Source organism: Corapipo altera, unplaced genomic scaffold (genome assembly GCF_003945725.1).
Source record: "Corapipo altera isolate COAL_440 unplaced genomic scaffold, ASM394572v1 44, whole genome shotgun sequence".
In the NCBI taxonomy this organism is placed as follows: Eukaryota; Metazoa; Chordata; class Aves; order Passeriformes; family Pipridae; genus Corapipo; species Corapipo altera.
In genome coordinates this window covers 19,246,148-19,273,764 of record NW_020884880.1, presented here as the reverse complement: position 1 = coordinate 19,273,764, position 27,617 = coordinate 19,246,148, and the positions used below count along the sequence as shown (strand labels likewise).

General features: G+C 38.4%; 1 protein-coding gene across 7 annotated transcripts in view; it reads right to left on the bottom strand.

Moving 5' to 3' along the window:
• Window positions 1-27,617, bottom strand: part of RBMS3 (RNA binding motif single stranded interacting protein 3) — a 596,100-nt gene that overhangs the window by 326,836 nt on the left and 241,647 nt on the right. For 4 of the 7 annotated variants that reach the window (XM_027639205.1, XM_027639210.1, XM_027639207.1 and 1 more), the window contains one exon: window positions 20,280-20,449. In XM_027639205.1, the coding sequence (XP_027495006.1) occupies window positions 20,280-20,449 (170 nt within the window). The remainder of the gene's footprint in view (window positions 1-20,279; window positions 20,450-27,617) is intronic. The other 3 variants (XM_027639206.1, XM_027639209.1, XM_027639211.1) reach the window with 1 other exon arrangement.

Here is a 27,617-nt window from a genome sequence, read left to right as displayed (position 1 = left end):
AGGCTGCCCAGGGAAATGGTCACAGCACAAAGCCTGACAGAGTTTAAGAAGGATTTGGACACTCTAAAGCACATGGTATGATTCTTAGGGCTGTCCTGTGCAGGGCCAGGAGTTGGACTCTAATGATCCTTGTGGGTCTCCTCCAACTCAGGATATTCTGGGAAGTTAGTAAACAATTTAGAGTAACAACTTGTCCAAGGGTTTCAGAAACACCACAAAACCTCTTAAATCCTTAGGTTGTACATCTAAACCAGCCCTGGACTTTCAGAAGGGTTCCTGAGTCATTAGAACTGGATTCTGTAAGAGCAGTTCAGCAATTTTGAAACTCAGACCATGCATTTCTGTTCTTAACAACACAGTTAGGAGCCTAGTTTTAAGCAGACAGTAATGAATATTGTACCACGTATGAGAAGTGATTTTTTTAGAGTCAGTAAGCTGATGAACCCCTGAAAGAACATAAGCATATTCAGTAATATCTTCTGGTACAGATATTTACTACCAAGGGTGTGGTGATTTCACTCATAAATGGGCCTATTATTCACTATCACTCCATGCCCAGAGAAAATATATTTTTCAGAACTAAGAGAAAAAAAGCTACAAAACCCATAAAATAACTATATGCACGTTTCTATGAACACTGTTATTGCTTTAGACAAATAAAACCCAAGATCTTACAATTCTATTGAATAACAGCTCCATGTTAACCTTTGAGGTTCTTTCCTCCTATTTCAGATTACGGATCATGCTACTTACTTTACACTGCATTTACAGATCATACTCAGAAATCCTACTTTTCAGAAGATGTAAGAACCATTTATCTCAAATCACAGGGCTCTAATACAACCCTGGAAAGCTGTGTTAGGTCCTTTGGTACTCTTTTATTGAAGAACAGGTAAAACTTGGTAGTTTTAGTGAAGTTTGTATCTTGTAAAATTTCAACAACCACAGGAAAAGAATATTGTAAATAAACAGGTATATAAGAAACACTTATACCCAAAAATTCCCTCCATAGTCCTTTCCAGTTTCTGCAAAATCTACTGCTATTAAAGCCCAGGAATGCATCTTGCTTTCACCATCACTAAAACATCAGACATGTCTCACGTTCGAGTTAGAAATATATTTACAAGACAATGTAGATATTTATCAATAGAGAGTCATAATTCCTATTTAAACTAATCTGTATTTATATACTTATACATTACATGAACCTTCACCTCCAGAAAAGTAGTGCCATATGAATGTGTACAGGTTTGAAGACTTATTGTAATTGTTTTGAGTATTTGGGAAATTAAACCAGGTAAAACAGAAGTTAAAGTAAGTGAAATTTAAACAGACACTATGTTTATTGAACTTTCAGATCTGTAAGAAGTATATCGCTTTAGTAGTTCAAAGGTAACTTTTCCTGTAGCTTTGTTCCTTTCCTTGCCAAAAATCAGAAAAAGAAATTTTTGTCAGCATGTAAATGAAATTAAGTGGTTTAATCCAACACTTGCAGAAATCAAAGGCAGTCTTTTCCATTGCTTTCAGTAGGTACAACCTCAAATCCTATTCACAGTGTTTATAATAAGGCTACAGATTTGTCACACCCTTGATACCCAAGACAGAATAAAATGCCACTTACTAGTGTGGCACTCTCCATAAAAGCCTGACATTTTACACTGTTTTTCCTCAGTTTGTTGCAAGTAAGACACTTGGCTATTAGCTGCAGTTTTTAATCTAAATGCTGTTTATTCTTAATTAGTGCTATGTATCATATTCATATTAAATCTGTGTGTTTGAATATTGAAGCTACTTAAGACTATTTAAAAATTGATTACATTATTGTATATCATATTTAAATTAAAATTATGACATTTATATTTTTGCTTTGATAGAAAGCTATGTTTTTCTCTCACAGTTCTGCCATGACAAATAACCAGTGTTAATAATTAATTAGCAAAATATTCTACAGTTGCTAAATTAAGTATGGAAAACAAAATTCATGCTCAGATTAATAACTATGATTTCATGCAGTACACTTCAGTCCTTCTTCTGGGCCATCATTAAATCTTCAATTACTAATTATTCCATGTTTTCAAGAATTCAGATGTCTTAAAAAAATAAAATGCAACTTTTGTTTGCAGACACTTAGCAGTGATGCTAAATTTTCTGTGTAATGATAGGATGCATTATTGGGAAGCCAGTTCAGGGATTTGAAACCCTTCACAGAATGAGATGTGATTTACTCTAGCCTGTCACAAATGATAATGCCAGGCACACCCTAATTTTCAAAGGGCAGTGGACTTAAAAAAATCCAAATCTTATTTTCTCTGTTATAAAGACATGGCTCATCAGCACTGGAAGAAAAAATGAAGCACATCTTCAAACTTGTAGAATTTTCTCTATCCAACAATTAAATTATCTTAGATACTGTGGAAATAACACCCCCACATATCATTCCTGTGTGCAGAATTTATTTACTTTGTATGTTCTAGCATGCTGTGCTTTCTTGTACCTGATTTCTCACTCACAGTCTTGCTTACTTATGGAAGATTCATTGTTAAACTACAGTTGGTATACAGCACCAGCATGCCAGCATACCATGATATTAATCTCTAAAGTATTCAATCATTTTACAATAGCCTCATTATTCAGTGGAACTCTGAGCATTCAGTTTGTGCAGGTTTTCTAACATTTCACTAAAACAATTTACTCTTAAAAGAATTCAATGACTGCAACATATTGTAAAATATACATGCCTCAATCAGATGGTTCCTCTCTAACAATAGTCAAGAAAAAGAAAAGGAATTACAGATAAAAACAAGAACTCCAGCTAACCACCAGAGACATGAACTCAAACTGATAATTTAAAGCTAAAGCACTTTATAGGGTTCACACAGAGGCCATTTGAACCAAATGTGTGAGTGAGACTTCTTGAGTTCACGGAGCTCTCATTTCACTATTTACAAATTAGAAAAATCCAGGTACTTTGGACGTCTTTGTAAACAATGTAGTTTTCAGAGGAACTGTTACTACAGATTTTTACATTTCAAAATACATATTTCAAGAACTACATCACAGAAATTATTCTTTTTCTTCAATACATTTATTTTAATCCTTTTATTTCCAGGGTTGGAATGTCTCAGTTGTATTCATTTTCCAAAGGCTGAACTTTGACAACAGTGGCACAGAGAAGCACATTTTTTTCCGCCTGGAATTTTCAAGGAGAAAAAACAAGAGCATGGATTTGGATTTTTATAATTACGTGGACAAAAGTTCACACTGCTTACCCAGAATTGGGACAGAATAGCTCTGCTTTCGAGTTTCTATGAATTTTAACTCCCTCAAGAATATTTATAAAAGCAAAGATTTTTTCGTCCATTTATTTGTAGAACTCTAACATAAAAACAGGTTCAGGAGAGTATCTGAAAACAGATTTGATGAGGTATTTGTTCACTGTGTTTTTAAAACGCTCACACACATGTACAATTTCAGGCATGTTGAACTTAAGCAGGACGATCCACGCTTCTCGAAATTAAATTATATTTGTAGGTTCATAAATTAATGTGCTTGTTTGGTGTGGGAATTCCTCCCTACCGCCCCAACACAGTAAACAGATGAACACAGGATATAAAAGTGCACATTTCCAGTCAGCCAGTGCTTTGTTTTCCTCAGTGCAAGGCCTGTAACTACTAGTTAATTTTAACAGGTCGCATCTGTTCTGGCTAGTAACTCACCACAACTCCCAGACAGGTATTCTCCAAAACCTTCTCCTGAGTGATAGCTTTGTTAACAACTAAATTCAAACTAGGTGAAGCTGCCTCACGTGCAATACAGTTACGTAATTTATGAATCATGTTATTTTATTTACGTTTTCAAAATGCATTAAAAACTTTCAAGTGAATGCAGCATCAAGTGAAGGCTCACCTTACACAAAAACACTTTTACAGGTTTAAAAAGATATTTAGTTTAGAGTCCTTGTCTATTATATAAGTAATTCTTCATTCTTTATTGTCCAAACACAGATGGACATATTTGAACACAATTAGCCTTGTTATGTCAGGCAGGTAAATATCTCTGGAGAGGGAGAGCTTGTTAAAAACTGTGCTTTGGATCAGACTTTATTTCCAGAAATGTGGTACCCTTCTTCTGGGTCCAAGGAACTGCCCTAATTTACACTGACGTGGCAATTGCCTCATGTCTTTGAGTGTTGAAGTTACATTTTAAGATAACTGCAAGGGGTAGGTTGTATGGCATAATTAGCATGTCCTGTAGTTTTCTGCTCATCAGTCAGCACTTTTGAGACTAAGATAAACAAAATTTCAGTCAACCAAAAACTGACGCTTTTTGCCAGCTGCTTTCACTGGACACCTTGGTTGTGTCTTACAGAAGAAAAGCCAACACTGGCAATTGCTGTGCTCTGCTGTGGCTCAGCTTGCACCCAAAAACAGCCAACATGGACCACGAAAGGATGAGATAAGCCATGGGATTCACTAAATAAATACACTCTTTATATACTTAGCGTCTTCTGTCCTTAAAAGGACACTTGGTTGATCCTGCTAGGCAGAACCCTAGATGGAGAGCAATTAAGAGAAACATGCATTGTAGCCTTTCCTTTCTGAAATATATATGGGCAAACCTAGAGGAAGGCACAAGAATTCAAATATTCTATGTTTCTGCTGAAAAATTTTACCCCAGGAACAAAAGACTCACTGAAAAACACAGTGAGCACATTTTGAAATCTGACCAGTAATGCTGTATTTGGAAGCAAATTAGCTTCAGTTGCTTGGGAACCCTCAAGAAAAGACTTTTGTATACTACTGGCTTCAGGCACCTTCAAATAATCTAATTAAATAAGATACAATGCTCAAACCATATAAAGATACTCATGGAAAAACTGAGATCTCATTCTGAGTATTGGGCATACTTCGAGAGAGAGAGAACCGCGATTCACTGGGATAAATCCGCAAGTCTTCCTGAAACTGGCCAAGGATCATAGCAGTGACAATTCTGGTTGCTCTCTAATGCACAAAAAAGGTTATGAAATTAATTTTTGGTATTAAAAATAAAATACAAATTTGAGACGTCCCTTAAGCCTTTGTGATAGACTTGGGTTGTATTTTCATGCTTCTGTTTACAGCCACGAAGGAAAGAAACCTACGTTTTTATAACAATTGAAAGCTGAGATCCCTACCTTATCACATGCCTAAGGAACTCAGGGTTTAAGAAACAAACATTGTGAACCTTGCAATAAGATTTTGAGGGCTGACAACACCAAGGGCTACATCTTCATCAAATATTAGTAAGCATCCTCAGCTAGGGTAAAAACACTGCTTGACAGTTGCATGGTTTGTGTCCCAGAAAACAACCCTGAGAAAAACAAAAAAAGTAAATAAAATAATAGCAATAAACGAATCCACCCTGCGATCTATTCCCCACTTTATAAAAAGAGGTGGATTTAAAGGTAAATGAAAACCCCAGTGCTGACACCCCTCACTTTACTACGGCTATCACACACATAAAGAACAAGGATATCCTATATGGATAAATTACAGTCCAGTAGCCAAAATATAATCTGCCAATTATGCTGGGTTTAAAATTAATAAAATAAAATTTACAACAATCACCTATAGCAGCAAGTTGACTGCATTTTGAACATCCCATCAGATGCAGTGAAAGCATAAAATCGATATAAAAAGGTCACAGTCATTCTTCATTGAGTCAAAGATACAATCTACAAGAAATAGAACTGTAGTCTGCAGATATTTAAAACTATGAACAAATGAATTCATATCCTGGACAATCCTGAATGCACCCAATGGCCAGCTTTCATCAACCAAGCACTTTCAGTATCAGACCATATATTTATGCATTTCTGAAACATCTTATTCATCAACAGCTCTTGCACTCTTTCCTCCCACTTACGCAGATCATGGGAGTTTCCGACCCTTTCCCTTTCTGCCGTTCAAGAAAGGAAGTTCTCAAAAGACCAACATCTTGAATAAGAAGCCAAAGCAAAAAAGGTCTGCTCCAGCTTTTCATTTCCCATATGCCTTTGCCCTTCGCTTTATTTGGGCTTGCTCCAGAGACCACGGAGATCAAGAGAAAGACCTGTGGATTTGCCCTGTTTGCAATTTCTGAGTCATTAAATGTTACTCTACATGCAACATTCTATTTTGTAAGACAATTTCCTAAGTTCAGACTTCAGTTTCTTTTTTATTCCCACATTCTTAGGACAACAGCTTCTTTGTTCAAGCTCCCATGTTTATGGGTATGTTATCTTATCTCTGGTTTAGCCTTTAATATTGAGCAGAGTAAGAAAAGAATCATCCTCTTGTTTGAGATGCAAAGATTTATGTCTGCTTACATTTTTAAAATACATAAACATACAAACATACTTTTAAAAGTCTAAGCAAATTTACTCCTCTTAGTGCTGTTATCTGAATGATGATATTTAACACCAGTTACAGTTTAGTTCCCTTAACTCCCCTGTGAAATAGTTTTTTCAAGATCTGTTAAGTTATGAGAGTAAAATGATAGCATCCTAGGGAAAGCAGGCTTTCTCCAGCTCTGTAAAGGGAAGAGCAAAGTTGGAGTAGCAGGAAATCCACAGAAATGAAGACAGTGAAGCATTACAGTATGGGGGAGGACTTTCATAGCCACTGGGCCACCCAAAGTTGAGAGAGACACTCAGCACTGCAGAATGTGGAGAGTGGTAGAAGAATTCAGACCCTAGTCTGAACTCCAAACTGCACCTGCACATGGTGTGGAACATAAGGACTCATCCACACCACAGTCACACCAGTTTTGCAGGAGAGCATGGAGCTACCTCAGCTGGCTCTAATCTGGTTCGATGTTTCACTGCATGGCTCTAAAACCCAGAAGCAATATAGAGGCAATATACATCTGTAATATAGAGGCTCCTTCAGGAAGTGAAATGCACAGTAGTGATTCAGTTATGCATGTTTGTTTCCCTCTAAAAGACAATCTCAATTTAAAAAAGAATCACCGTTTGTCTAAACCCCAGTGTTCTCCCCAGTCTCCCCATGACCCCCATCCCAAACCTTCTCCCGAAGGCTGTTTTCTCTCCAATCTCTAAGATTAGTATGTTCAAGACCTGCTCAATTTTGACAGGGAAAAAAACCACCTTGGACAGAAAGCCTTTTGAGTCTTCCCTCACTTTTGAAGCCTTTATATTTTTTAATCCCTGTTCTGCCAATTCTGTCTGCCTTTCCCCTCCTCCCCTTCAGTGGAAATTTTCTACTCTTTACAAGCCTAGCTCTCTGCAGAAAATTGATTTCCCCTAGGATACAGCCATCCTACTGTTCTATGCATGGTCATTAATGACCATCCTGTTCACCACAGAGATAGACAGACACGGTGGCACTCCTCCCCAGCTCCTTAGCATAGAAAGCACACAGGGAAAAATCGTTAACAGCCTCAGAGCTTAACCATACCAAGAGTTCATCATCCCCAGAAAACACCATACAAAATCCTCAAATGACCTATTATATGAGTAATATAATTTTTGCTGCTTTCTGTCACTCTTTACTTCTACTGCACTAGATTAAATTTTTTTTTAATCTCTCCCAGGTAATGACCATCATGTAGTTTTCTCTGTCCCACAGGAGGCAGATCCCCTCTTCCCCCACATGGGAACAGAACCTAAATCAGATGTGACTTGGGTTCAAGTTGGTTTTACTTGGGTGCTGGCATCAGGATATCCAAGGGCAGAATGCATTTCAGCACAGACTGCAAAACCTGCCTGAAGATGTGAGAAAATATCTGGGTGCTGCACTTTTTGCCATTTTAGCTGCTTTGCAAGCAGTATGCCTGCTGGCTTCACTGTCTCTGGGAGCTTTGCAATCTCACATTTGATTGCAGTGAAGTCCCATACTTGGGGTGATAGACAATTCTCCCCTTAGCTCTTGGTGTCTCTGATTCCAATGTGTAAAATGAAATGACTGTACTCACAAAACAGCTTCAGCCTTCTTTATAAACATCTTGTGGATAGACTGCAAATTGACTCCCTGTCTCCTCCTTGACCCATGGGGTTCTTGCAAGAACTTTCCCTTCTCCCTGCTGGTACAGGGAGGTACAATGGAGGACTAGAAGTCACAAGGAAGAAGATGAGGTTGTTAAAACCTTTTTTTTCCATTTCCAACACAGGATTTTTAGATTATGAAGTTAATCTTGCTTACCAATATGCATTACTAGTTTCAGCAGGACCAAAAATGAGGAAAAATATTAATAAGCCCAAAGATGGGTATAGAGCTGGCTTTTGTGGGTTTTGTTTAGTTTTCAGCTTAGTTCCAATGAATTTACATTAAATAAACAGGAGCAGTGTCTTTAAATGAACAAGTAAATTTTAAACAAAAGAAAACTCTTTTAGTGACTGTTGATCAGGAAAAAAAACCCAACCCAAAAAATTAGTTCTGAAACTGGGAAAGGGTATTAGCCACTGAACTGCAATTTGGTCTAAAAAATGTCAACACAGTGAATGCCTGAAGCAACACTTCAGAAAAGCTGGGGTGGGTAAACTGCCCAAGCCAAGAAATTCATATTTAAAGCTCACATTGTCTAGCTACGCTCTGTACGTTGCACCATAAATTCTTTATATAATTCTCACTAAGGTTGGTTGATGTTAGCTGAGGAAATCCTCTGCAGACACACAGGACAATACACCCCACTGTAGGTCCCATAAAAATCACACACTCCATGGAAATTTCCAAATGCCTTGACACAATATGGGTGAGTTAAGGATAAAGTTTCAAGCCTGAACTTCATAATTTCCTGTCATTTGCTAGTCTATGCAGCTCTCTAATGTTATGTTAATATCATTTTTGTGGGTGTGATTGAATTACCCGCCACTCTTGAAGCCAGCATTAGTGGATTTCTGTGTAACAGGAGACCGTGCTTTACTGCACATACTGTTACTAAATACCATTAAGCAGACCAGCTGCAGACCTCCTGATAGCAGGACTGGAGGGCTACCTCATTAGGAAGGGACGAGCACTTCACTTCTGGCACACAGCCTGAATCCTGTGAGCCATCAGCATGTCCAACTCGCCTCGACGTCCCCACCAGACGGCTTTCCGCAGCATGTTCCCCAGCTGAAAAAAGGTGTCCAGGCCTGGAAATCTGCTGAGAGTGTAGGGATCTCTCTCACAGGCTCAACATCCTGAGTCCTACACAATGCTGCCGTGACTTGGCAGTCTGAAAAGATAGAGATGTATGTACTTGGTGACATTTCAGCTCCAGGTCCAACTGAGGTAAACTCTCCACTGAGAGCATGCCTGACACAGTGGTGACAGCTACTAACTAGTGGCACAGCACTTTAAATATCCCTTTCAGAAGTCTTTGTGGAGAGATTAAAATGCCATGTGTATGTGAGTTGTAAAAACTCTAGGGCAGCCTCCGAAGGGAGATTTAACATGAGTTTTCTCATCAATACTCTTGCACTGCTAACCAGTACCTACTAAGCAAATTATGAGCCTGACTTCTGTGCAGAAACATCCCTCTTTAGAGGATAACTGCATGAGGAAGAAAGGAGGGGATGAGGGGCAAAGGAAAAAAAGAATGGGGGAGAATGAGGAATTTAAGTCTTTTCCACATAGTAGTCTCAGTACATACTAAACTGTATTGACAGACAATATCATCCAAGCAATTGCAATGAACTCCAGTTACACTTCCTGCCACTCTAACCCACCTTTTCCTCACCACAAAATGCCTCATATGCTGACTGATGGAGCTATACTTGCCCAGAAGCAGCGGGAGATTCAGCCGCTAACACTGAACTAACAGCAGCCTTGTGTTCTCAATGTACCATGGGAACAGCATGGCAGGGACGCAGCAGGAACAAGAAATGTGGTCTTGTGACTGAGAGAAAGTCTTGTTTCTCTGTATCTAAGGTCAGTAAGAACCAACAAACAGGAATCTAACAAGAACTAACAATTGCAAATCCATGTTATAATAGAGGCGGGTTTTTCTTACCAGTCACTGAAAACAGAGACAAATCAATTAAAAGTCCTCAAAGTGCTGCTATCATTTAATAGCTGTATCATTACAGCCTGTCTCCCACATCTGTAAGATCTGCAATCAGTTACATCTTTAGTCCAATTCTTATGTTAGGCAGTGAGCAAAATCATGGCATGAGTATAGTGCCCTGCTTTCATTTAAATACCAAATACACGGTCATATTCTATTTTGTTCCACCCTAGGCACCAGTTTTCCTTTCCATTTAGAAGCAATTGCCTTGAGTTCATTTTATCTGAGTCAAGAGATTGTCCTATATGAATCCTTAAACAGGTTGTATGTTTGTACATGTGATAGCAATTCATTTGTTATGCAGTTCATAAGGTACTCAATAAACTTTATTTTTAAATATTTGTGCTAAATTATTGTAGAGTCATTAAAAAACTTCACAGCCATACTCCATTTAATTCACAATCCTAAATTTGGTGTTGATTTAAGTAAAGCAGAGGAGATAAGATACATTAAAGGTGAGTAGAGAAATTAAGTTCTACCAAATTAAGTTAGGTATGTCTGAGATCCAAATTCCTTACTTTTAAAAGTATAGCTTCAAGTGTGTTGCAGTTTTCCAATTCTATGGGTTTTTGTTACTCAAAGCTGAGGATGGACAGACACATGATTTACAATTAAAAGTAATCAAAACTCAGAGGTCGAGAGACGAGTTTCTGCCTCTGACATAACGCCAGTACAAGCGTTCTGTGATCTCCACAGAGTGCATATTGCACCACCTTACACTCCTGCTAAGACACTACAGCAGCTTTTGAGTATCACATCTCCTGTTTAAAAACACAGATGTTCCAGTAATATATTTCATCCACTTTAAGACACAGATATGGCTACCTAAACTAAACATAAAACCAAATGTTCATAAATATGAAAAGGAAATGATTTCTAACCTCAAATAATTAGTTTTAAAAACATTCAAATGATCCCTGTAGTTCTTGATAAAATTATCCAAAGGTTGGAGAAAACCATCTTATAATCAGAGACTTAAACAGCTCCAACTATTTGTATTCTTAAAGAAAAAAAAACCTGAAAAATCACTGATTTTAGCACATAAGTACATCTGGAAGGAGCATCTGAAAGGTCCTTAATCTGATTACACTAAAAATGAACAGGTAAAAATCAAGACCAGAAAGGTAACTTGAAAGTGGGTCAGGAATTCTGAACAGGGAATGTGGTTAACAGGAACAAATTGTTAGCAACAGTGGTTGGTTTGTTATTGCTTTCATATCTTCAGTTCCAGAACGGGTGGTTTTCTGGAACATATTTTTACATTAAAATAAATTGCTATATTCAGTCCAGGAGAAAAATAAGGGAAATTTAAGGATCTGAATCAACCAGAAAATAATGTGGACGATCCCTTGGTCTCTTCTGGATCTTAAATTCTATGAATCAGTGAATTATTTTATTCCTTTTAATTATTAGGTTCCTACTGTAAAGAAGCTAATGTTCTTCGTGAATCAGTGAATTACAGAAAATAATTGAAGCTTCATAATTGGATTATAACCCCAGGAGCATATGGAAATGCTGAACTGGGAAGCTGAAGTAAGGAAAGTATGTCTGTTTTCTTTTTTTTTATGTGATCACCAGGCAGTAATAGCCATAAATGCTGCACTTATTACCTGTATTACACTGAAGCAATAACATGCCGTGATCCTGCAATAACTGCTATTTGAACAGACTGCTGTGCTTCCATGAAGCGTACATGAAGTTGGGTATCTGTTGGCAGAGAGGACTTATTTCAGAATAAGTCCTACATTTGCACATTGCTATTACTTTCATTGTTTTATTTAGGGTTACCCCCAGAGTTGTGGCTAGGTCCTTTGCAAGAGAACCAGAATCTGGAGGATTCCACTTTCCCTAGAGCTCATGGGGACACAGAAAATACATGCCTAAAGAAAAAGAAGACCTTTTGAGATCTCTGTCAGATCAACATCTTTTAAAAATTAGGCTGGAAACATTCTATCTTTCCTGTCTGTGTTTGTAACGAGACAAATATAAAAACCTCTGACGCAGCTGCAAAGATTCTAAGAAATTCCTTCTCTAGTGAACATATTTTTAAAAAATTAAAGTCTTTTCAGTTTTTAACAGAAATCTAATAGCAGTATTTGTCACACAAATAATTCTGGGAAGTTACCAAATACTTGGAATGAAGGACATGGCATGCTGCATAGCCCAGAGCTCTTGTCGATGCTTGTTTGGAATGGTATGAGAAAGTCTAGCAGCTGAACACAATGACATTTTTGTTTTCGTGCTGATAATATTCAATAGCTTTGCCACCAAAGTTGGCCTGCCACTTCCCCTTGCAAAGAAATAGCAGGAATGCACTAAGGTTTTAGCCATTAGCTGGAAGCACTGCCCAGATTATTCTTATGGGGGGGGGGGGGGGGGGGTGATTAAGTATAGCTGATATTGTTTCCTTTCAGCAGAGCTCTAGGACAATGTATTTCTCAGAGCAGAACACTATCTGCGTCATACCTTTAAGAAAAATGTTAGAGAAACATTTCTGCTACACAAATGTCAGAACATGAACAGTGTGTCTCTGTCTTCTCCCAAAAACTGGTGACTCCTAAGGAGTATAAACCACACAGTTTATTGGTTCTGCTCCCTGACTGCTACCATCAATTCCCAAAGGACATGAGATCAGAAAGACACACTGAACCTGACACCATGGAATTTAGGAGAACAAATACCAAAAATGCAGACAAATCTAAAACACATGGATGAGCTTCAAAACAGAGGAAACAAAGATAACCAGAACTTTCATTTCCACTAAAAAAACCCCACCACAATGACTCAAAGGACAGCAGTGAAGCAACCTCTGTCAAACCAAGAGAGTTCAACCAGCCTTCTTCGCTGTAAAGCAGAAACCAAGCATCAGAATTTTACAGGATGCCTTGAGGGGCTGGAAAATTCAGACTGGTGAGAGATCCACCGTCATATGAGAGTCCTTTCACAGAGCAACAACCACATTATAAAAACAGGCATTTGTCTCACAGACATATATGGTGCATAGCCTGTCTGTCCTCTGGACAGTTTTCGGCCATGAGCATTTTCACTCTTAAATGGTTACACCAATAGCCTCATGGATGGATGGTGATGCCAGGGTTGAATGGCTGCACAAAAAACATGTTGGAGAAGCAGAGAAAGAAAGAATACAAGGAAAGACGGCAAACATGCACATCTCAGAACAGGTCAAAAGTAGCTCATTAAGTGTGTTGCCCTCTTTCCACCTCAACACCCCTCCTGTTATGACCTTGCTGTTACGATCATGCCCTTCACACTGTTACACAGAAGACTTAATATTTCTGAGTTCTTTTATTTGTTTTGGGTTTTTTCCCTTTTTTTTTCCCCACAAAGACTTTAATTAAAATTCATCAGAAGAAATGTTTTTAGCACAAGTGTCTGAGAATGCTGCCTCTTTCCCTATCTTCCATTAAATCAGGTTCATCCAACTTGAAAGGAGATGAGAAACTCTCACTGACACACTGTCACACTCCAGTGAAAAGACAGGCACATTCAAAACAGAGAAGAGTGCAGGTGCTCATTTATTACTTTACACAGATTATTTTTCTGCCTTTCTTCCTGACAGTGGGGAACGTTAACATCCCAGATAGAGCTCTCTGTAGTGCTGCGGGCATTTGCTGACCTAGAGTTTTGTTTTCCCTGATGAAAGAGGCAAGGTAAGAAGAGGATTGGTTCACTGCCTACTGGGGCAGCTCCAATGTTTGTTTTTAACAATGGAAGACATTTGGAGATTATTTCAATGGGAATTAATATACAAATAATTTTTCAATAATATCAGGTAAAGGAGAAAAAACTTGTGTACATCCATGTCCATATTTACACACTGCAAATATGTAATATTTATATAACTGAGTGCAAAACTGCAAATCAACTTATTTCAGAAACCAAGATGTTGTTCAAAGGAAATACAAGTTCCCTGCTTTGTATCATTGCAGACCTAGAGAGCAACTCCACAAGGTTTCTAATAGCATTATTAAGCATCCTCACTATGAACATGTCTCCAATGAAAGAATTAACAAATCATGTCCATGACTTCAGGTTCCTGCTTTTATGCCTACCTTGTGCATCCTTAATGTTCACGATTTGGCTTCTGATCAAAGGTATTTAGACTTAGAAGTATTAACCTTCTTTTCCCTTTCCTGCTCCTCTTAATAAACCTTTCCTAAAAGTCCCTGATACAAAGAACTTCATAAGGATATAGATTTCTCCAAGCCAACTCATCAGCGTGTTTTGATTTGGTCTGGACACACACACATTCACAAGTAAGAGGAATATACTGATATAGTCCTCTCCTTGCTTTGTATCAGAGTGTTTAGTCCATCAGGATACCTTTGCTGTGCTTGGTCTCACAGTACACCCTTCTTTGGACTTCTGGTTTTAGTTGGAATAACAAAGAAAATCCAGGGGGGAGGTAGGGGAAGTTGGTGTTTTGTTTTTTTTTCCCCTCAAGTCTGGGCATTTCTTTGGTTCCCATGAAGACTGACCTCTTCAGCATATTTCAGAGCCATTCACAGTTCTCATATTACTAGGATAGACCCAAGCAAAATAGCCATCAAGATTTTAAGCAGGAACTATTCAGTATGATTCCACATGGTTCCTATATGAGTTAATCCCACCGAACGAGCGCTCTCTCCTTCACGCCCTCTCAGTCCCTGCTATATCACACAGCGATGGTGTCAACTGATATAAATGAGAGAAGAGACATAGGTTTGGGTTCTGTTTGAATTAATATTGAAGCCAGAGTGCACCTTGCTTTAACATACACAAGACTACAGAACACAGTAAATTCTTTTACATATCGAAAGATTATTTCTTAAAAATACAGGAGCAGAGGGCCTAACACTACTGCTACGTAAGTCTCAGATAGTTTGGAGTTTGTTTTCACTGGGGTCAGGATGAGAACATGAGTTTATACTGGCTATAAATTTTGTCTGACTTCACTGTGGAACAATGTATTTACTACAGGGATTCTTTTGGTTTTTTTTGATTTTGAGCTCACTATGGAGATTGTATTTTGGTTTACCCTTATTTTATTTATAGTTCATAGTAATTACTGTTGATTAATAATTTAAAGTAAAAAAAAAAAAAGGAATGGAAGGGATCTTACTTCTCCCAAACCTTCATTTCTTCAGTTTTCATATAACACAGACTTGTTATTTTCACGAAATAGAAGGAAAATAAAAATATTCAGGAATATACAGCTCTTGCTGCCTTAATACGTAGCAGGAAAGACCATAATGAACTTGCAATAAGGCTTGGTCTAATAGAAGTGTTGTGTTGTTGCAGCTTTTGACAAGAAAACCTGTCCTGAAAGTCACCTTGAACCCCTCTGAAACTTCCATGAACTCAGCCTTTTTCTGTGGGGGCAAAGGAAATGCACACAGTTCATTTCAAAAATAGTCTAGGATTTAAGTAAATTAATGTATGACTTTTCAATTAATAACCTTGGTTACATTATCCTTGGGACTAGCCTTTTAATAGAATCTAAACAGTGGCAGCCTGAATATTTATTCAGATGTTTGACGAGACAAAACCAAGGACATTCAGAATCAAACGAGAGGCTAAAATCTCACACTTGATAACTTGTCAAGGAGTCAACTGGGATACCTTCAAAAAAACCCCCAAAAACCCCCAAAAACAAAACAAACAAACAACAAACAAACAACAACAACAACAAGAAAAAAACCACACATAAAAAAATCCAAAACCAAACCAATAAAACGACCACCCCCACTAACCCAAAACAAATCCAAAACCTTGAGTAATCAGCACAAAAATATGGATCTATAGGTTATTTAAAGAAAGCAGCGTTCATGGCAATCATTATTCAACAGGGATTTCCCATACCTGGAAAACCATTTATCTGTGAGATTCTATCTCGTCTTCCTCAAGAGTCAGTCTGAGCAACAAAGAGACTTGCTGCTCCTTAGGTTTAGATATTTTTACTGTTGCTGTTTTAATTAAGGCCTTGACTTTTACCCTGGAACACAATGAAGTCACAATGACTGAATCAAGATGGACAGGGATTATCTTTTGAATACATGTCAGTGTCTTAATTGTGCATTGCAGAAGACTTGGTTTTTAGTCAAATGTTGGGGGTTTTAAGCTGAATTTTCTCCTGAAAAAATTACTGGGGGAAGGGAAGAGATATTTTATATCTCTTCTCCCAAATTTCCCTTCCCTTCTCCAAAATTTATTTTACCTTTTAAAATATTTGGAGCCTAAATCTTCATCAGTGCAAAAACGTAAGAACAGACAGAAAGACCAAAATCTTGAGAGACAGACTGTGAGTTTTTTTAATTAAATATGTTTCAAAGTAATAAAGCTCAAATATCTAGTCTGTGCATGAGAATTCTTTCAAACTATCTCCACCGAGATGTAGTTAGGAAGAATGGGATGTGTCCAGTATACTAACAATGGACTAAGCCATCTGTGTATGTTTTGAAGAGAATCTTGGAATGCTTCTGGATGAAATATAACACAATGCATGAAAATTAGAGCAACAGATTATGAATATTTCAAAGATAATAATTTATATTTTGCTAGTACAGTGACATAATATGCATTTTTTTCTGTCTATAATGTTACATCTAAAGGTTGACTAGCTTCACTTTTGATTAAAAGCATATTTTGACTGGGAAGATATACTTATAATGGTGCATATCACTGCACCAGCAGAGACTCTGTACTTCATAGAAAAAAAAAGCTAATTATGTGATATTTAATATTATTTACATGAAATATTTAGATATTTACATTTTAGACTAATATGTTCTGATGATCAATATGATCTCAGATGAGTGTAAAGCCTCTTTTTAAAAAAACTTCAGAAAGGGTTAAGAGAGGCCAAGGTCCGGTTTTGGAAGTTTCTTTACTCAGTGTTTATGAAAATCCAAAAGACAACACATACATAAAAGAGTAACAGATTCTTGCTTGCTAAATACCCTTACTCATTCTTTTTAGATGTAACTTTTGACTGAGTTGTTGCATAGAGTCCCAAAAGTTACAGTGCAGTCTAGGAGCTTTCTGCTGCAAAAGGGAGTTTGATGAAACTTTGCTGGACACACGTTAAACCAAGTACTGAGGATCAGAACCACATAAAAAAAAAAATCTTCCACTAGCAATTTTTTTTTCATTTACTCAGCTACTGTACAGCCTATGATGACTTGTTTTCCTTTAGTCATATGAACAGTTTGACAGATTACTGTGACAAGGTTACTCTGAAATTGATAAAAGGTTTGATAGTGTCAGAACATTTGTCAGAAATGTCTCACATCACATGTAATGGACTCTGCACTTCAAGCATCAATGGTACTCCAGTCTGTTTTCTATTTAGCGTGCAACACACACCACACAAAAACACACAACAGAAAGACACAAAAGCAGGCAGGATTCACCAAAAGAGCCCCATACTTTATCAAACAATTCTGATTAAAGGGTTTCTCTTCCACAACCCACCTGGTAAAATGCAATTAAATTAAAAACTTTACACGTGACTTAGAGGGTGGCCTCCTTACAAGAATAAACCTGGAAATGGGATGGGCTATGATAAATGTGTGTAACCATAAGAATTTCCAGCATTTCCTGTACTTCCGAAAGAGAAATATTGTGGCTTTAGAAGATTATTCCTCAGACCTGCCAAATATCAGATATTACAAGTGACAGTTGTACTACTGGCAGCCTTGTCCCATGCTAGAGCAGAGGAAATGGGTTCAGAAGGGCTCATTTTAGGCACTGGCAGCTAGCCTAGGGGAACCAATGTGCTAGACATCAGCTAGCTTTGGTGAATGCAGCTCCACAAAAAGCTTGTACTGCAAAATAATATGAGTTATGGATTAGAAGTAAGGTTTTCATTTCACATCTTGTAGCAAATTATGCTAATACTTCTATGCAGGAAGCTTAAGAGACAGCACCTTCTGCTTGTTTGTGAATACCTGTTCACATGAAATCTTTAAGACATGGTGAGTCCCCAGCCACATAAGGTAGGAGAGAACTCACAGAAGACAATCTTTCTGAACAGATAAATCTATGTCTTGTTCATATAGCAGTAGATTGCTAGTTTTGGTTTTAGTGGTAGAGTGGGGGGAGAGGGAGGGTTTGGGGTTTTTCTTTGTTTTGGTTTGGGTTTTTTTGGGAGGAGGCAGAGGGAAAGATAAGGGTTTTGGACCTTTATCCACTTCTACTGTGTAACCACATGCAAAGGTAAAGAAAATGTCTTGCAAAACATTACTCAGAATCTACATGCTGCCAGGACAAATTCTTGCATTTTCAGATATTTAAGTTTCCCTATATTGCCCTTCTCTTTCGCTTTGACAAATTCTTTTAATATTCTGAAAAAAAGGACAGAAGAACTATCTGGTTTCTCCTTGCTGACATTCAGCAAAATGAATGTCAGCGTTTTTCTTAAAGAGCATCTGTTCACACAGGAATCTCATGATAGCAAGACAAAGTCCCCTAATCACAGACCAGATTAAGTTTAGTGGAGCACATTAAAAATTTTGCCACAGTGCCAAAAGGAAGCTCTCAGAAACTTGATGCACACTTCCCATAAGAAGACAAGGGGTAGGGACATGCTCCCTGAACTTCATGATTAAGTATCACTGCTCACACCATGACTTGAGCACTAGGCACCAAAGTTGTGAGGCTCCTTTAGGAATAACTAGTTCAGTCCTGATCAGCTGAAAGCATTTGTGTGAACTTGGGAAGAGTCAGACTGCAAGAAGATTATAGCAAAAAGGCTTTTTGAAAGTCAGTAGACTACAATCAATTTATGCATACTGAGGATCCAGCCCTTGAACTGGTATTATCTGTGACTGTCACATGTGGAAAGTGTCAATGAATGTAGTTTGTACAAATGTCAGACAGGTACACTCACAATTCAACTTGCATGAAATATGAAACATCACCAGCACTCTATACTCCTGTGAACAGTGAGTCAGTTCTACCTGCAGTAGCTTTAACAGGAGAAAGTCACAGGAAAAGAGTTTCAAGCTACCATAATTTTACTAAAGTCCAGGTATCACTTCAGTAAGGCTGCTAGCTCCACTCCTGGCAAGTCATGTCCACATAAAGCATACTCAGAGAAGTCTTTCAGGGTTTTTGATCAAAATCAGGAAAGGTAGAAAGATATAAAATTGTAACAACCCATTAAATTGATACTGCTATTACAAGCTTCAAAATAACACTTATTTGGATTCAAGTCAGTAGATCAGCCCCAGACTGTTCCTTGCTTTACCAAACTTCATCTACTGATCCCTATTTGAAAGGCTGATTTGTAATGACAAATAGTAGAGATGCTGTTGTCTTTTGGAACAGATGATTCTACGCCAAAAACACCACAGTTCTGCATCATACAAGGGTGGATTTTTATTTTTCAAATATCTCCCTCCTCTTATTATAACACAAAAAAATGTATTATCCTAAATTCCAGTCAGGTGATCTCTGGTTGGAATTTCAAATTGGCTTAGTCCTGTCCTACATGACATCAATACTAATCAAGACCTTGGAAATCCAATCAAGTTCTCATTTCTACCTACATTGACGATAACATTCAGTTGAGTGAAGAAGGATAGAAGGGTGCAGTGTTTTAGGATGTAGTTCTTTTGATGATACATGAGGAACAGAGCTCTTTTCGCTGTCTCTTTGGTTTCAACAGGAATAAAACACAGTAAAACTGATATTTATCAGGACAATCTGTAAATATGACTTCAGATAAACAGGAGGGTAGAAGGTGCTACTTTCTACATCACTATTTTTCAGTGGAACTGCAGTTAGTTAGCTGTTCATTAGACGGTTGCAAGACCACCTTCAGTGGGTTTCATACTCCTCAATCTTTGAGCCCAGCAACGTGTGACATGGCAACCATAAAATGTGATAGATTCGGGGAGGAACACCCATATTTTGTTGTACATCAGGGATTCACAGATCATTATAACTATAAAATTTGTCATTAGGGAGGCTTTCCTGTCATGCAGATTCTCCTGTTAACATAAGAAATCAACCAGATTAGAATAAACAGAAGTCACTGTGAAGGCCCTCACCTCCCTATTCCCCTAAACTCTTTACCTGAAGGTTTTCAACAGTCATTAATTAGCCATTCAAACTATAGGAATAACACTTAACTTTCAAGTGTAGGAGGCTTCTGATGTCTTTTTGTGGCCATACATAAGTGTTAAGCTGGAAGGCGAGCTTTGACATCTTCCTACCCAAAGAACACTGAGTATTTTAAGTGCACTTACGGCTGGCACAGCTTGATAAGGTCCTGGTCAGTGGTGCCGGGTGGAAGGCCTCGAATGTACAGGTTGGTTTTACTCAACTGCTCTCCGCTGCTGTTGTTGCTGCTGTTGTTGCTGCTGTTTGTGCTGGGGCTGGGAGGAGCCATGGGGTGGGGAGCTGGTGCATAGGACTGCTGGAAACAGATCAAAACAAAAATGCTGTTATTGTAAAAGGCAAAAGCATGACAGACGCATGTGGTTTACCTTGGTAACTCCAGAACTATGCTATGCTTGGCCTACCTTCCCTGACCAACCTCCACCTGCCTGCTCCTAAGGTGCCTGCACCCACTCCCAGTCAGCAATGCCTTTCAAAATGCAAAACAGGACCTACATTTTGGGTTTAGTCATGGCTATGAAGTGCATTATTTTACTATATTTTTTTTAATTGGGAATTAAAGTAGCTAGATTATAAGCCTATTTTATCTAGATTACAAAATAAAGCTCTGAAATGACAGATACTCAGGGAGTAACCTGTATTAAAGAAAGAAGTTAAACACAATTCGCTCTAAGAGTACTCTAAGACCCAAATAAGAATATTTAGCCATAGGTACAGAAGCTGATGCCAGAAGCCTACTTAGTCTTTTCTAAACATGAGGAGCACCCAGCACATGAACAGTCAGGTGGCAGAGAGCTGGCTAGCTAAGAGAGAAAAAAATCCAAAGCAGCCCGAAAAGACTCTGCTGTTACAGATGTCTTTCGCAATAGAGAAAGAGGGTTTGGAAAAGACGATCAGGCTAAGACCTTCTGCTCTGAAAACCTTACCCACTTCTGAACAACCACAAACCACACTCAACAAATGAGAAATACCACTTAAAAAAGGAGGCGTTCTCACAGGGGGAACAACACTCTCCCCACCCCCAGCTCCCTGGTAAAATACACGTTATGAAGAAAGGCACAAACATGCTATAAAAATTACCTAAACATCTCTGATCTGAGACAAAATTAGGGAATTTTAGTTGCTGCAACCATCCCCAGTGCCCTGACCACCAGAGTATTTACTCACAGCACAGAGTGCTTGCCAGGAGAATGGATGAATGGTTGGAAGTAGAAGGCTATCCTGTCACCACTGTGACCTATGCAGAAAAACTGAGCTCTAGTGGTGCATTTATAGGAACTGGGGGATGCTGAGGGCCAAGCCCTAGACAGGCAGGCAAGGGAATGGAGTCAGAGCTCTAGGAATGTAACCATCTGCTGAGAGGGGGGAATCCCATTTCCACAAGCTGATCAGCATATTCTGCTTGCTTTACGTGTGGTGACAACAGCAGGTAAATGTTGGGCCAATGCTAAGTTAACCGTGCTATGCTAATGGACTAATAAAGGCAAAACATCTGCAATTTTCATTATAGTAGCAATAACACTTAAGTGACTCCTAATATGCTCATTCTGCATTTAGGCCTTGAACAGAGAAAATATTTAAGTCTGTGAGTATTTCTGATCATGCTAATCAACTGCCCCTTTAATTTCAGCGGCCCTATTTTAGTGTTTATAATTACACACACACAAAATCACAGTCTTGGTAGTTGGATATTTTTAAATTAGTAGGTCTAAACTCTTTCAAACAAGTCCCATTATTTAGAAGAACCAAAAAACAGTTGGAGAACATAAGGGGAGCATCAGTGACAGGTAAAGCTCAGAGGTTTTGATGAAATGAAACACTACACTTGCAGTGATGCCTTTCCTGCTGCCTTCTCCTTCCTTGTTTCTCCCATTTAAACAATGAGAGGGGGACACAGCATCAAGTGTCAAAGACATTAGAATTCTTCTGCAATCTCACCTGGTTGTAATGTGACTCAAGTAGGAGCCATTAAAAGGAGAAAACACTTCAACAGTGTGACCATCATGCTAGCAAATATGATGATCACTCTCTCTACAGTAAGAGAGAAAGGACAATGAGCTGCCTTCCCCAAGTCTCTGCATAGATAGTTTTGCTGACAAGCAAAAGCACTTAATGCATACGGATCATATTTCCCTGCACACACATTTTATCACTGGGTAATCCCCACCCACCTGAGCTTCAATGTCATTCCCAGAAATAGAGAGCTGAAGCAGCAGTCCTGAGTACCAGCACAGGGAACTGCCTCAACTGAGTACCAGTGATGGAGACACATCCTGGAAATCAGCTCCATGCCACAGCTGTGGCCCAGCTGGATAGCACTGCAAGTAACAGTAACCTCTATTAAATACATAGGCACCCAGACCTTCAAACATCCTGGCTGAAGCATAGTTAAATCTCTGTATACTGCAAGGCCATGGAAGAGGTAGATATGACTGTATAATACATTTGGATTTAATATATCAGGAGCTCAGGAAATATCCCATGGTAATCTTGCATATTTTGAGCATTCCTAAACTAATATAAATAAATAAATAAAGGTCAAGGTGACACTCTTCCTGCTTTCCCCTACACCTCTAAGTTTACCATACATAATGAATCGACACAAATGATGTAAAGCAATGAAAGATTTTTCCATAAGCCAATAAAGTTGTATGTACTTTAATTATTAATCGATATTATTATATATGTCTTAGCCGGGAATAATGAGTAAATGTCCTATTCTCACATCAACCTAATAAGCAAGAAAAAAAAAGTGGAAATATACCTTTGAAATACAAAGAGCAATTTTCATTCTATAATAGGATCTTTATCCTCACACAGAGGAGAGCACTGGGACCCTAATTCTAATTTAAGCTTAAGACATTTTATCCCTCTCAGACAGCTGAAAAGGGATGCAGAAGTGAACACGAATTACAGTTACACCGATTTTAAGGCCATAGCTATTAAAAAAAAAAAAAAGTCCTCAGTATATAGAGAGAATGAGGCCATAGGACAGGTTGTCTTCCAAGTAAGAGCTGCTCAGACACATGGATGCCTGGATTCACAGGAGCATCCTGGGAGACGCTTTAAGGATGGGCAGAGAGGCAGCAGCAACTCCAGTTTGGAGGATGCTGATCTTCTCAGCCCAGCAAACCCTGCTATACTCCAAACCCTCTTCACTAATAAATCTTAGCCACAGCAGCCCACAGTAATTTCCATGCATATCCAATACCCCAGAATACCATCCGCAGAAAGATTACAAAATTGCCTGTACTGAGGTTGATGACATCTTCTGGTCGGTTGCCAGACTAAAAAGCTTCAGGTTAGAAGAAAGCTTTGGATTCTTGTTTCCTGAGCCGATGAGTGTATGACTGATGGCAGAAGTATGCATTTTGCCTCCAAACGAGCAAAGGGTCTGGTTTGTTAATCTCCATATAATAACTGGAGTGAAAGAAATTAATGGCAACCTGATGATGATCCCAGATATGGACCACTTGCTACAGGATCCAGGATGATCCTGCCACCTGCGCACACGACAGCAGGAAATTTGTGCCTTGTTCTGACATTGGACCTCTCTGTGGCTGGGGGCAAAGCGCTTAACTTCTCTATCACAAGAGCCATAAGGAGCACCACTGTCAAGACTGGCTCAAAACACCCCAATACCAGCTGTAGAAATCTGGGAAAGAGGTTTTGCCAGCACAACCAAGCACAGGACCTGTAGATCTAGAAAAAAAAGTATTAGGCAAAATCTATGTGTTTCACTTCAAAAGGAAGCTGGAATTCAGAGCTGGTTTTGCCATTAATTTTTCAAATAACCAATACAACCAACTAATTTTTCAATTCTCATGCTTCATTATTCAGTGGGGAACGTGTGGGGAGTGAACTGAACTGCTTTGTAGATCATTCCAAGCAGCTTATTAATGTCGGATGGATGGCTAAATAGGATTTGTTTTCATCTTTGAAAAATGAATGAAATTTCCTCTTTTACATTATTTAAAAGTGAGAAATTAATGTGCTTAATTCGTATCCAGTCTCGGGAACACACCCTTGTGCTTAAACCCTGCAGTTCAGCTCTCTGAAACTAAGTGTCCCATGGAAGTGCACACAGCTAAGCATGAATAATGAGATACCTTGGTCTTTCTAACTAAATAGTCCAGAAATGCTGAACCAGAATCCTCTTGGATACTAAACGAACAACGCTCCTCCTTCCAATATCCAACCTCCTTACACAAGAACAGTATTTATCTTCCCATGGCAACCAACTACTCTTTTGCAGTTTTTCACTTGTTGCAAGTTTAGGATAAAGCATTTTTCTTTCAAAGCAAAACACTACTTTAAAAGACAAATTTCAAATATCTTTCACATACAATTCCTTCTGGATGGGAATCACAGGCCCTAGATGCCAAGTTGTAGAGTCTGCTTTATTAGCAGCAGCTGGCTCCTTGGCAGGCTTCTGAGGTGGCTGGGCTTGTGGTTTTGGAGTAGCCTCCGAGCCTAGGATGCAGCTGGACAGCTATGCTAATGGACCAGCCAATTTGTTTGTAGTCACCTTTGGCTATCCCAAATTTGTACTCTTTTATCCACTTGAAAGGAAGGACTTGGAAAGATTCCCCATTAACACTGATATGCTGACTTTTCCTATCATAGTGCATATTTTATATTAAAAAATTAATACGACACACAGTCCTGCATTAAAACGTGTTATTCAAGCAATTGTGAACACACACTATCCATTTCACTCTGAACGGAGTGTTTTCCAGCTGCTAGATTGATCTCGCTTAGTGCCCAATTGCTACCCAATTCCCTTAGCTCCTGATGGAGAAAATAAAATAAGACAAAGTAAATACAAATAAATTGTGCAAATATCAGTTTACAGCTCACATTAGCAAAACACTGTTCCCTGTACACCTCAACTGTACAAAGATGTAATTTTTGTGACCTGGAGGGTTCTTACTGGCCAATTATACAAACAAGGAGAGGATGCCACCAACTTTCAGCCTGTTGATGGGATTTTGGAGCTGACTGAACAGAAAATCCTGTATTAAGCAAAAGGCAGTCATCACAGTAGAAGAGAAAACAGAGTGGTAGGGAAAATATAATAAAAAGAACTACATAAAAGTCACAGCAGTTCTTCTGCCTTTAGTTTGCTTCCTCAGTAAGAAACAGCACCAGAAGGTAAGCTGTATTTCTCATCCATAGACAGGTGGAATAGAAAAGTGAATAAAAGATGAACATTGAAATGGGCAACACAAAAACCTCCTGCATTTTCGAAAGGCTGCAGTCAAGGGAGCTCAAATCATAATTTTCTTCCTGAGTTTGTAGTGTATTCACTGGTCTTGCAGAATCCAGCCATGACTATTGTCTATCTCCCATCTGGTCAATGAAGGCCGGGAAGACAGAGCTTCTTTTGGATGCTTCTCCAGATAGTCAGGTCTTTCCCTAGGCATCCAGTAGAAAATAAACAGATGTAAAAGTGCACATATTTTCTAATCCCTCTGCACAGTACCAAAGCTTCCTAGACTGTTTCTGTAGAAGCAACAACCCACAGCTTGGCAACATTTTCGATTTGTAAAGGAATGGTATGCGAAAACGTAAGTAAATTCAGAAGATGAAGACAGACAATAAGGTTCAAAGTCTGTTCCATCACAGTTCTTTCAATCAAGAAAACCAGAACACACCTCAAGAGGGTTTTGATTTCTCTGAATCCTTTCCAAGGCCTTTAAAAGTGATTTGCTGGATACAAGAAGCCTGGTGAGTCAGAGCCGCCAGGTTACACTCTCTGTACTGCAAAATGACTGTGCTACCCCAAGCAAGTCATTTAGATTCCTTACATCTCAGTTTACTAATCTGCAATGATTCTTCTTTACCTTTTTAAGTCATATATAATGCTCTGTGATTACTGGATGAAAGACACTATTAAGGATTGCAATATTACTTAAAGATGGGAAAAATATTATTAAAGTCTAACTTAAAAACTAGAACTATAATTCTTTTGCAGATAAAAATCTTTCCTGCATACAGTGATTTTGCTATTCTTTATCTAAACTGAATGAATGAAACAATTTTAAAAAATGAATACCAATCCAATTAGTTGGCAATAATAATATTTTTTATTTAAAAACAGAATTATGTACTCTGTGGTGGTGTTGTGATCTTACTTCTTGTATACATTGAACTTACTCTATTAGACATTATATCTTTAGTACCTAGGAAAAAGGTGTAACTTTGTTTACCCTTTCTTTCTTTTCACATAGAAAAAAAAAAAAAGTCACCTGGGGAAAATGGCAATTATGAAGAAAAAGCCCAACCTGGTCCTCCTACAGGCACAATAGTCATCCAACAGTCAGATTAACAATGGGATTTGATGAGTCAGTAAGATACTTTGAGATCTTTGTTTCATAGACAAAGCTGTTGAAATTAGTAGGCTAAATACTCTACAATTCCCTTGAACCCAGCACAAAACACTAGAGATCATAGAGCACAATCACAGAGCACAAGCTTAGGTACAATTTGGCTGAATTTTCTCTGTTCCAAAATACTTCTCTTCCAAGTCATGACTGCCCAGATTTTAGCATCTTATAAACACTTAGAACACTTACAGACCTGCCAGTAGGTCTCATTTTATAAGTTTTCTTCATTAAAAACAACCAAGCAAAGATACAGAAAGCAACAGCAACTCACTCTTCTGGTTATACTCAAGAGCACTGATAGTTTAGCAATCCTTAGCCAGGGTCACATACACAGAAGCCTGACAATCTTCTCACTGATCTTCTATTTACATTAGGACAGACTGAAAGATGTTAATCCATACATCACTGCATAATCCCATCATTATCAATAAGAAATTTCTAAAGCAAATTGGTCAGGTGAAAAGCAGCTTATTTCGAAGTGTGATGAAGTTTAAATAATAAAGTCGATTAAAGTATAAAACATTAAGAGATATTGACAATCCTCTCATCTGAGGATGAACTAGCCCCAACAAAAAACAGTCCAAGACAAGGGAATAGCACAGAGATGAAGAGTATCATTTGCAGATAGAGAATACCCCAGTCATTGCTGCCTCCATGACTTATGGTCACAAAATAGATGTAAGCTGCCAAGCTGCCAACACTCCAGCTCTTCAACCTCTCCTCCCTACATGTCGCTATATCAAAGACAGAACTCCTCAGCCCTCATAAGCAATTTTCTGTTTATCCATAGACCACCAGTAGCTCTGGACTAAGATATGGTAACTTCCCTGAATTTAGGGCTTCTCAGGTCCAGATAGGAGGGTAAAATATAGTCCTTAACACTAAAAAGTCAAAGACTAGCAATAAGAGCTATGTCACCAAATACATATTTTCCAGAGCAGAAAATAACCTTCACAGCCTAGTCTTCTCCCATTTATTTCATGGCAGGAGGCTCCCATGACGGAGCATTCCTGAGGCATTATTTATTTCTCACTAAGGGAGAAGAATTCTTTCTATAGATAATGTATTTTGGCACTT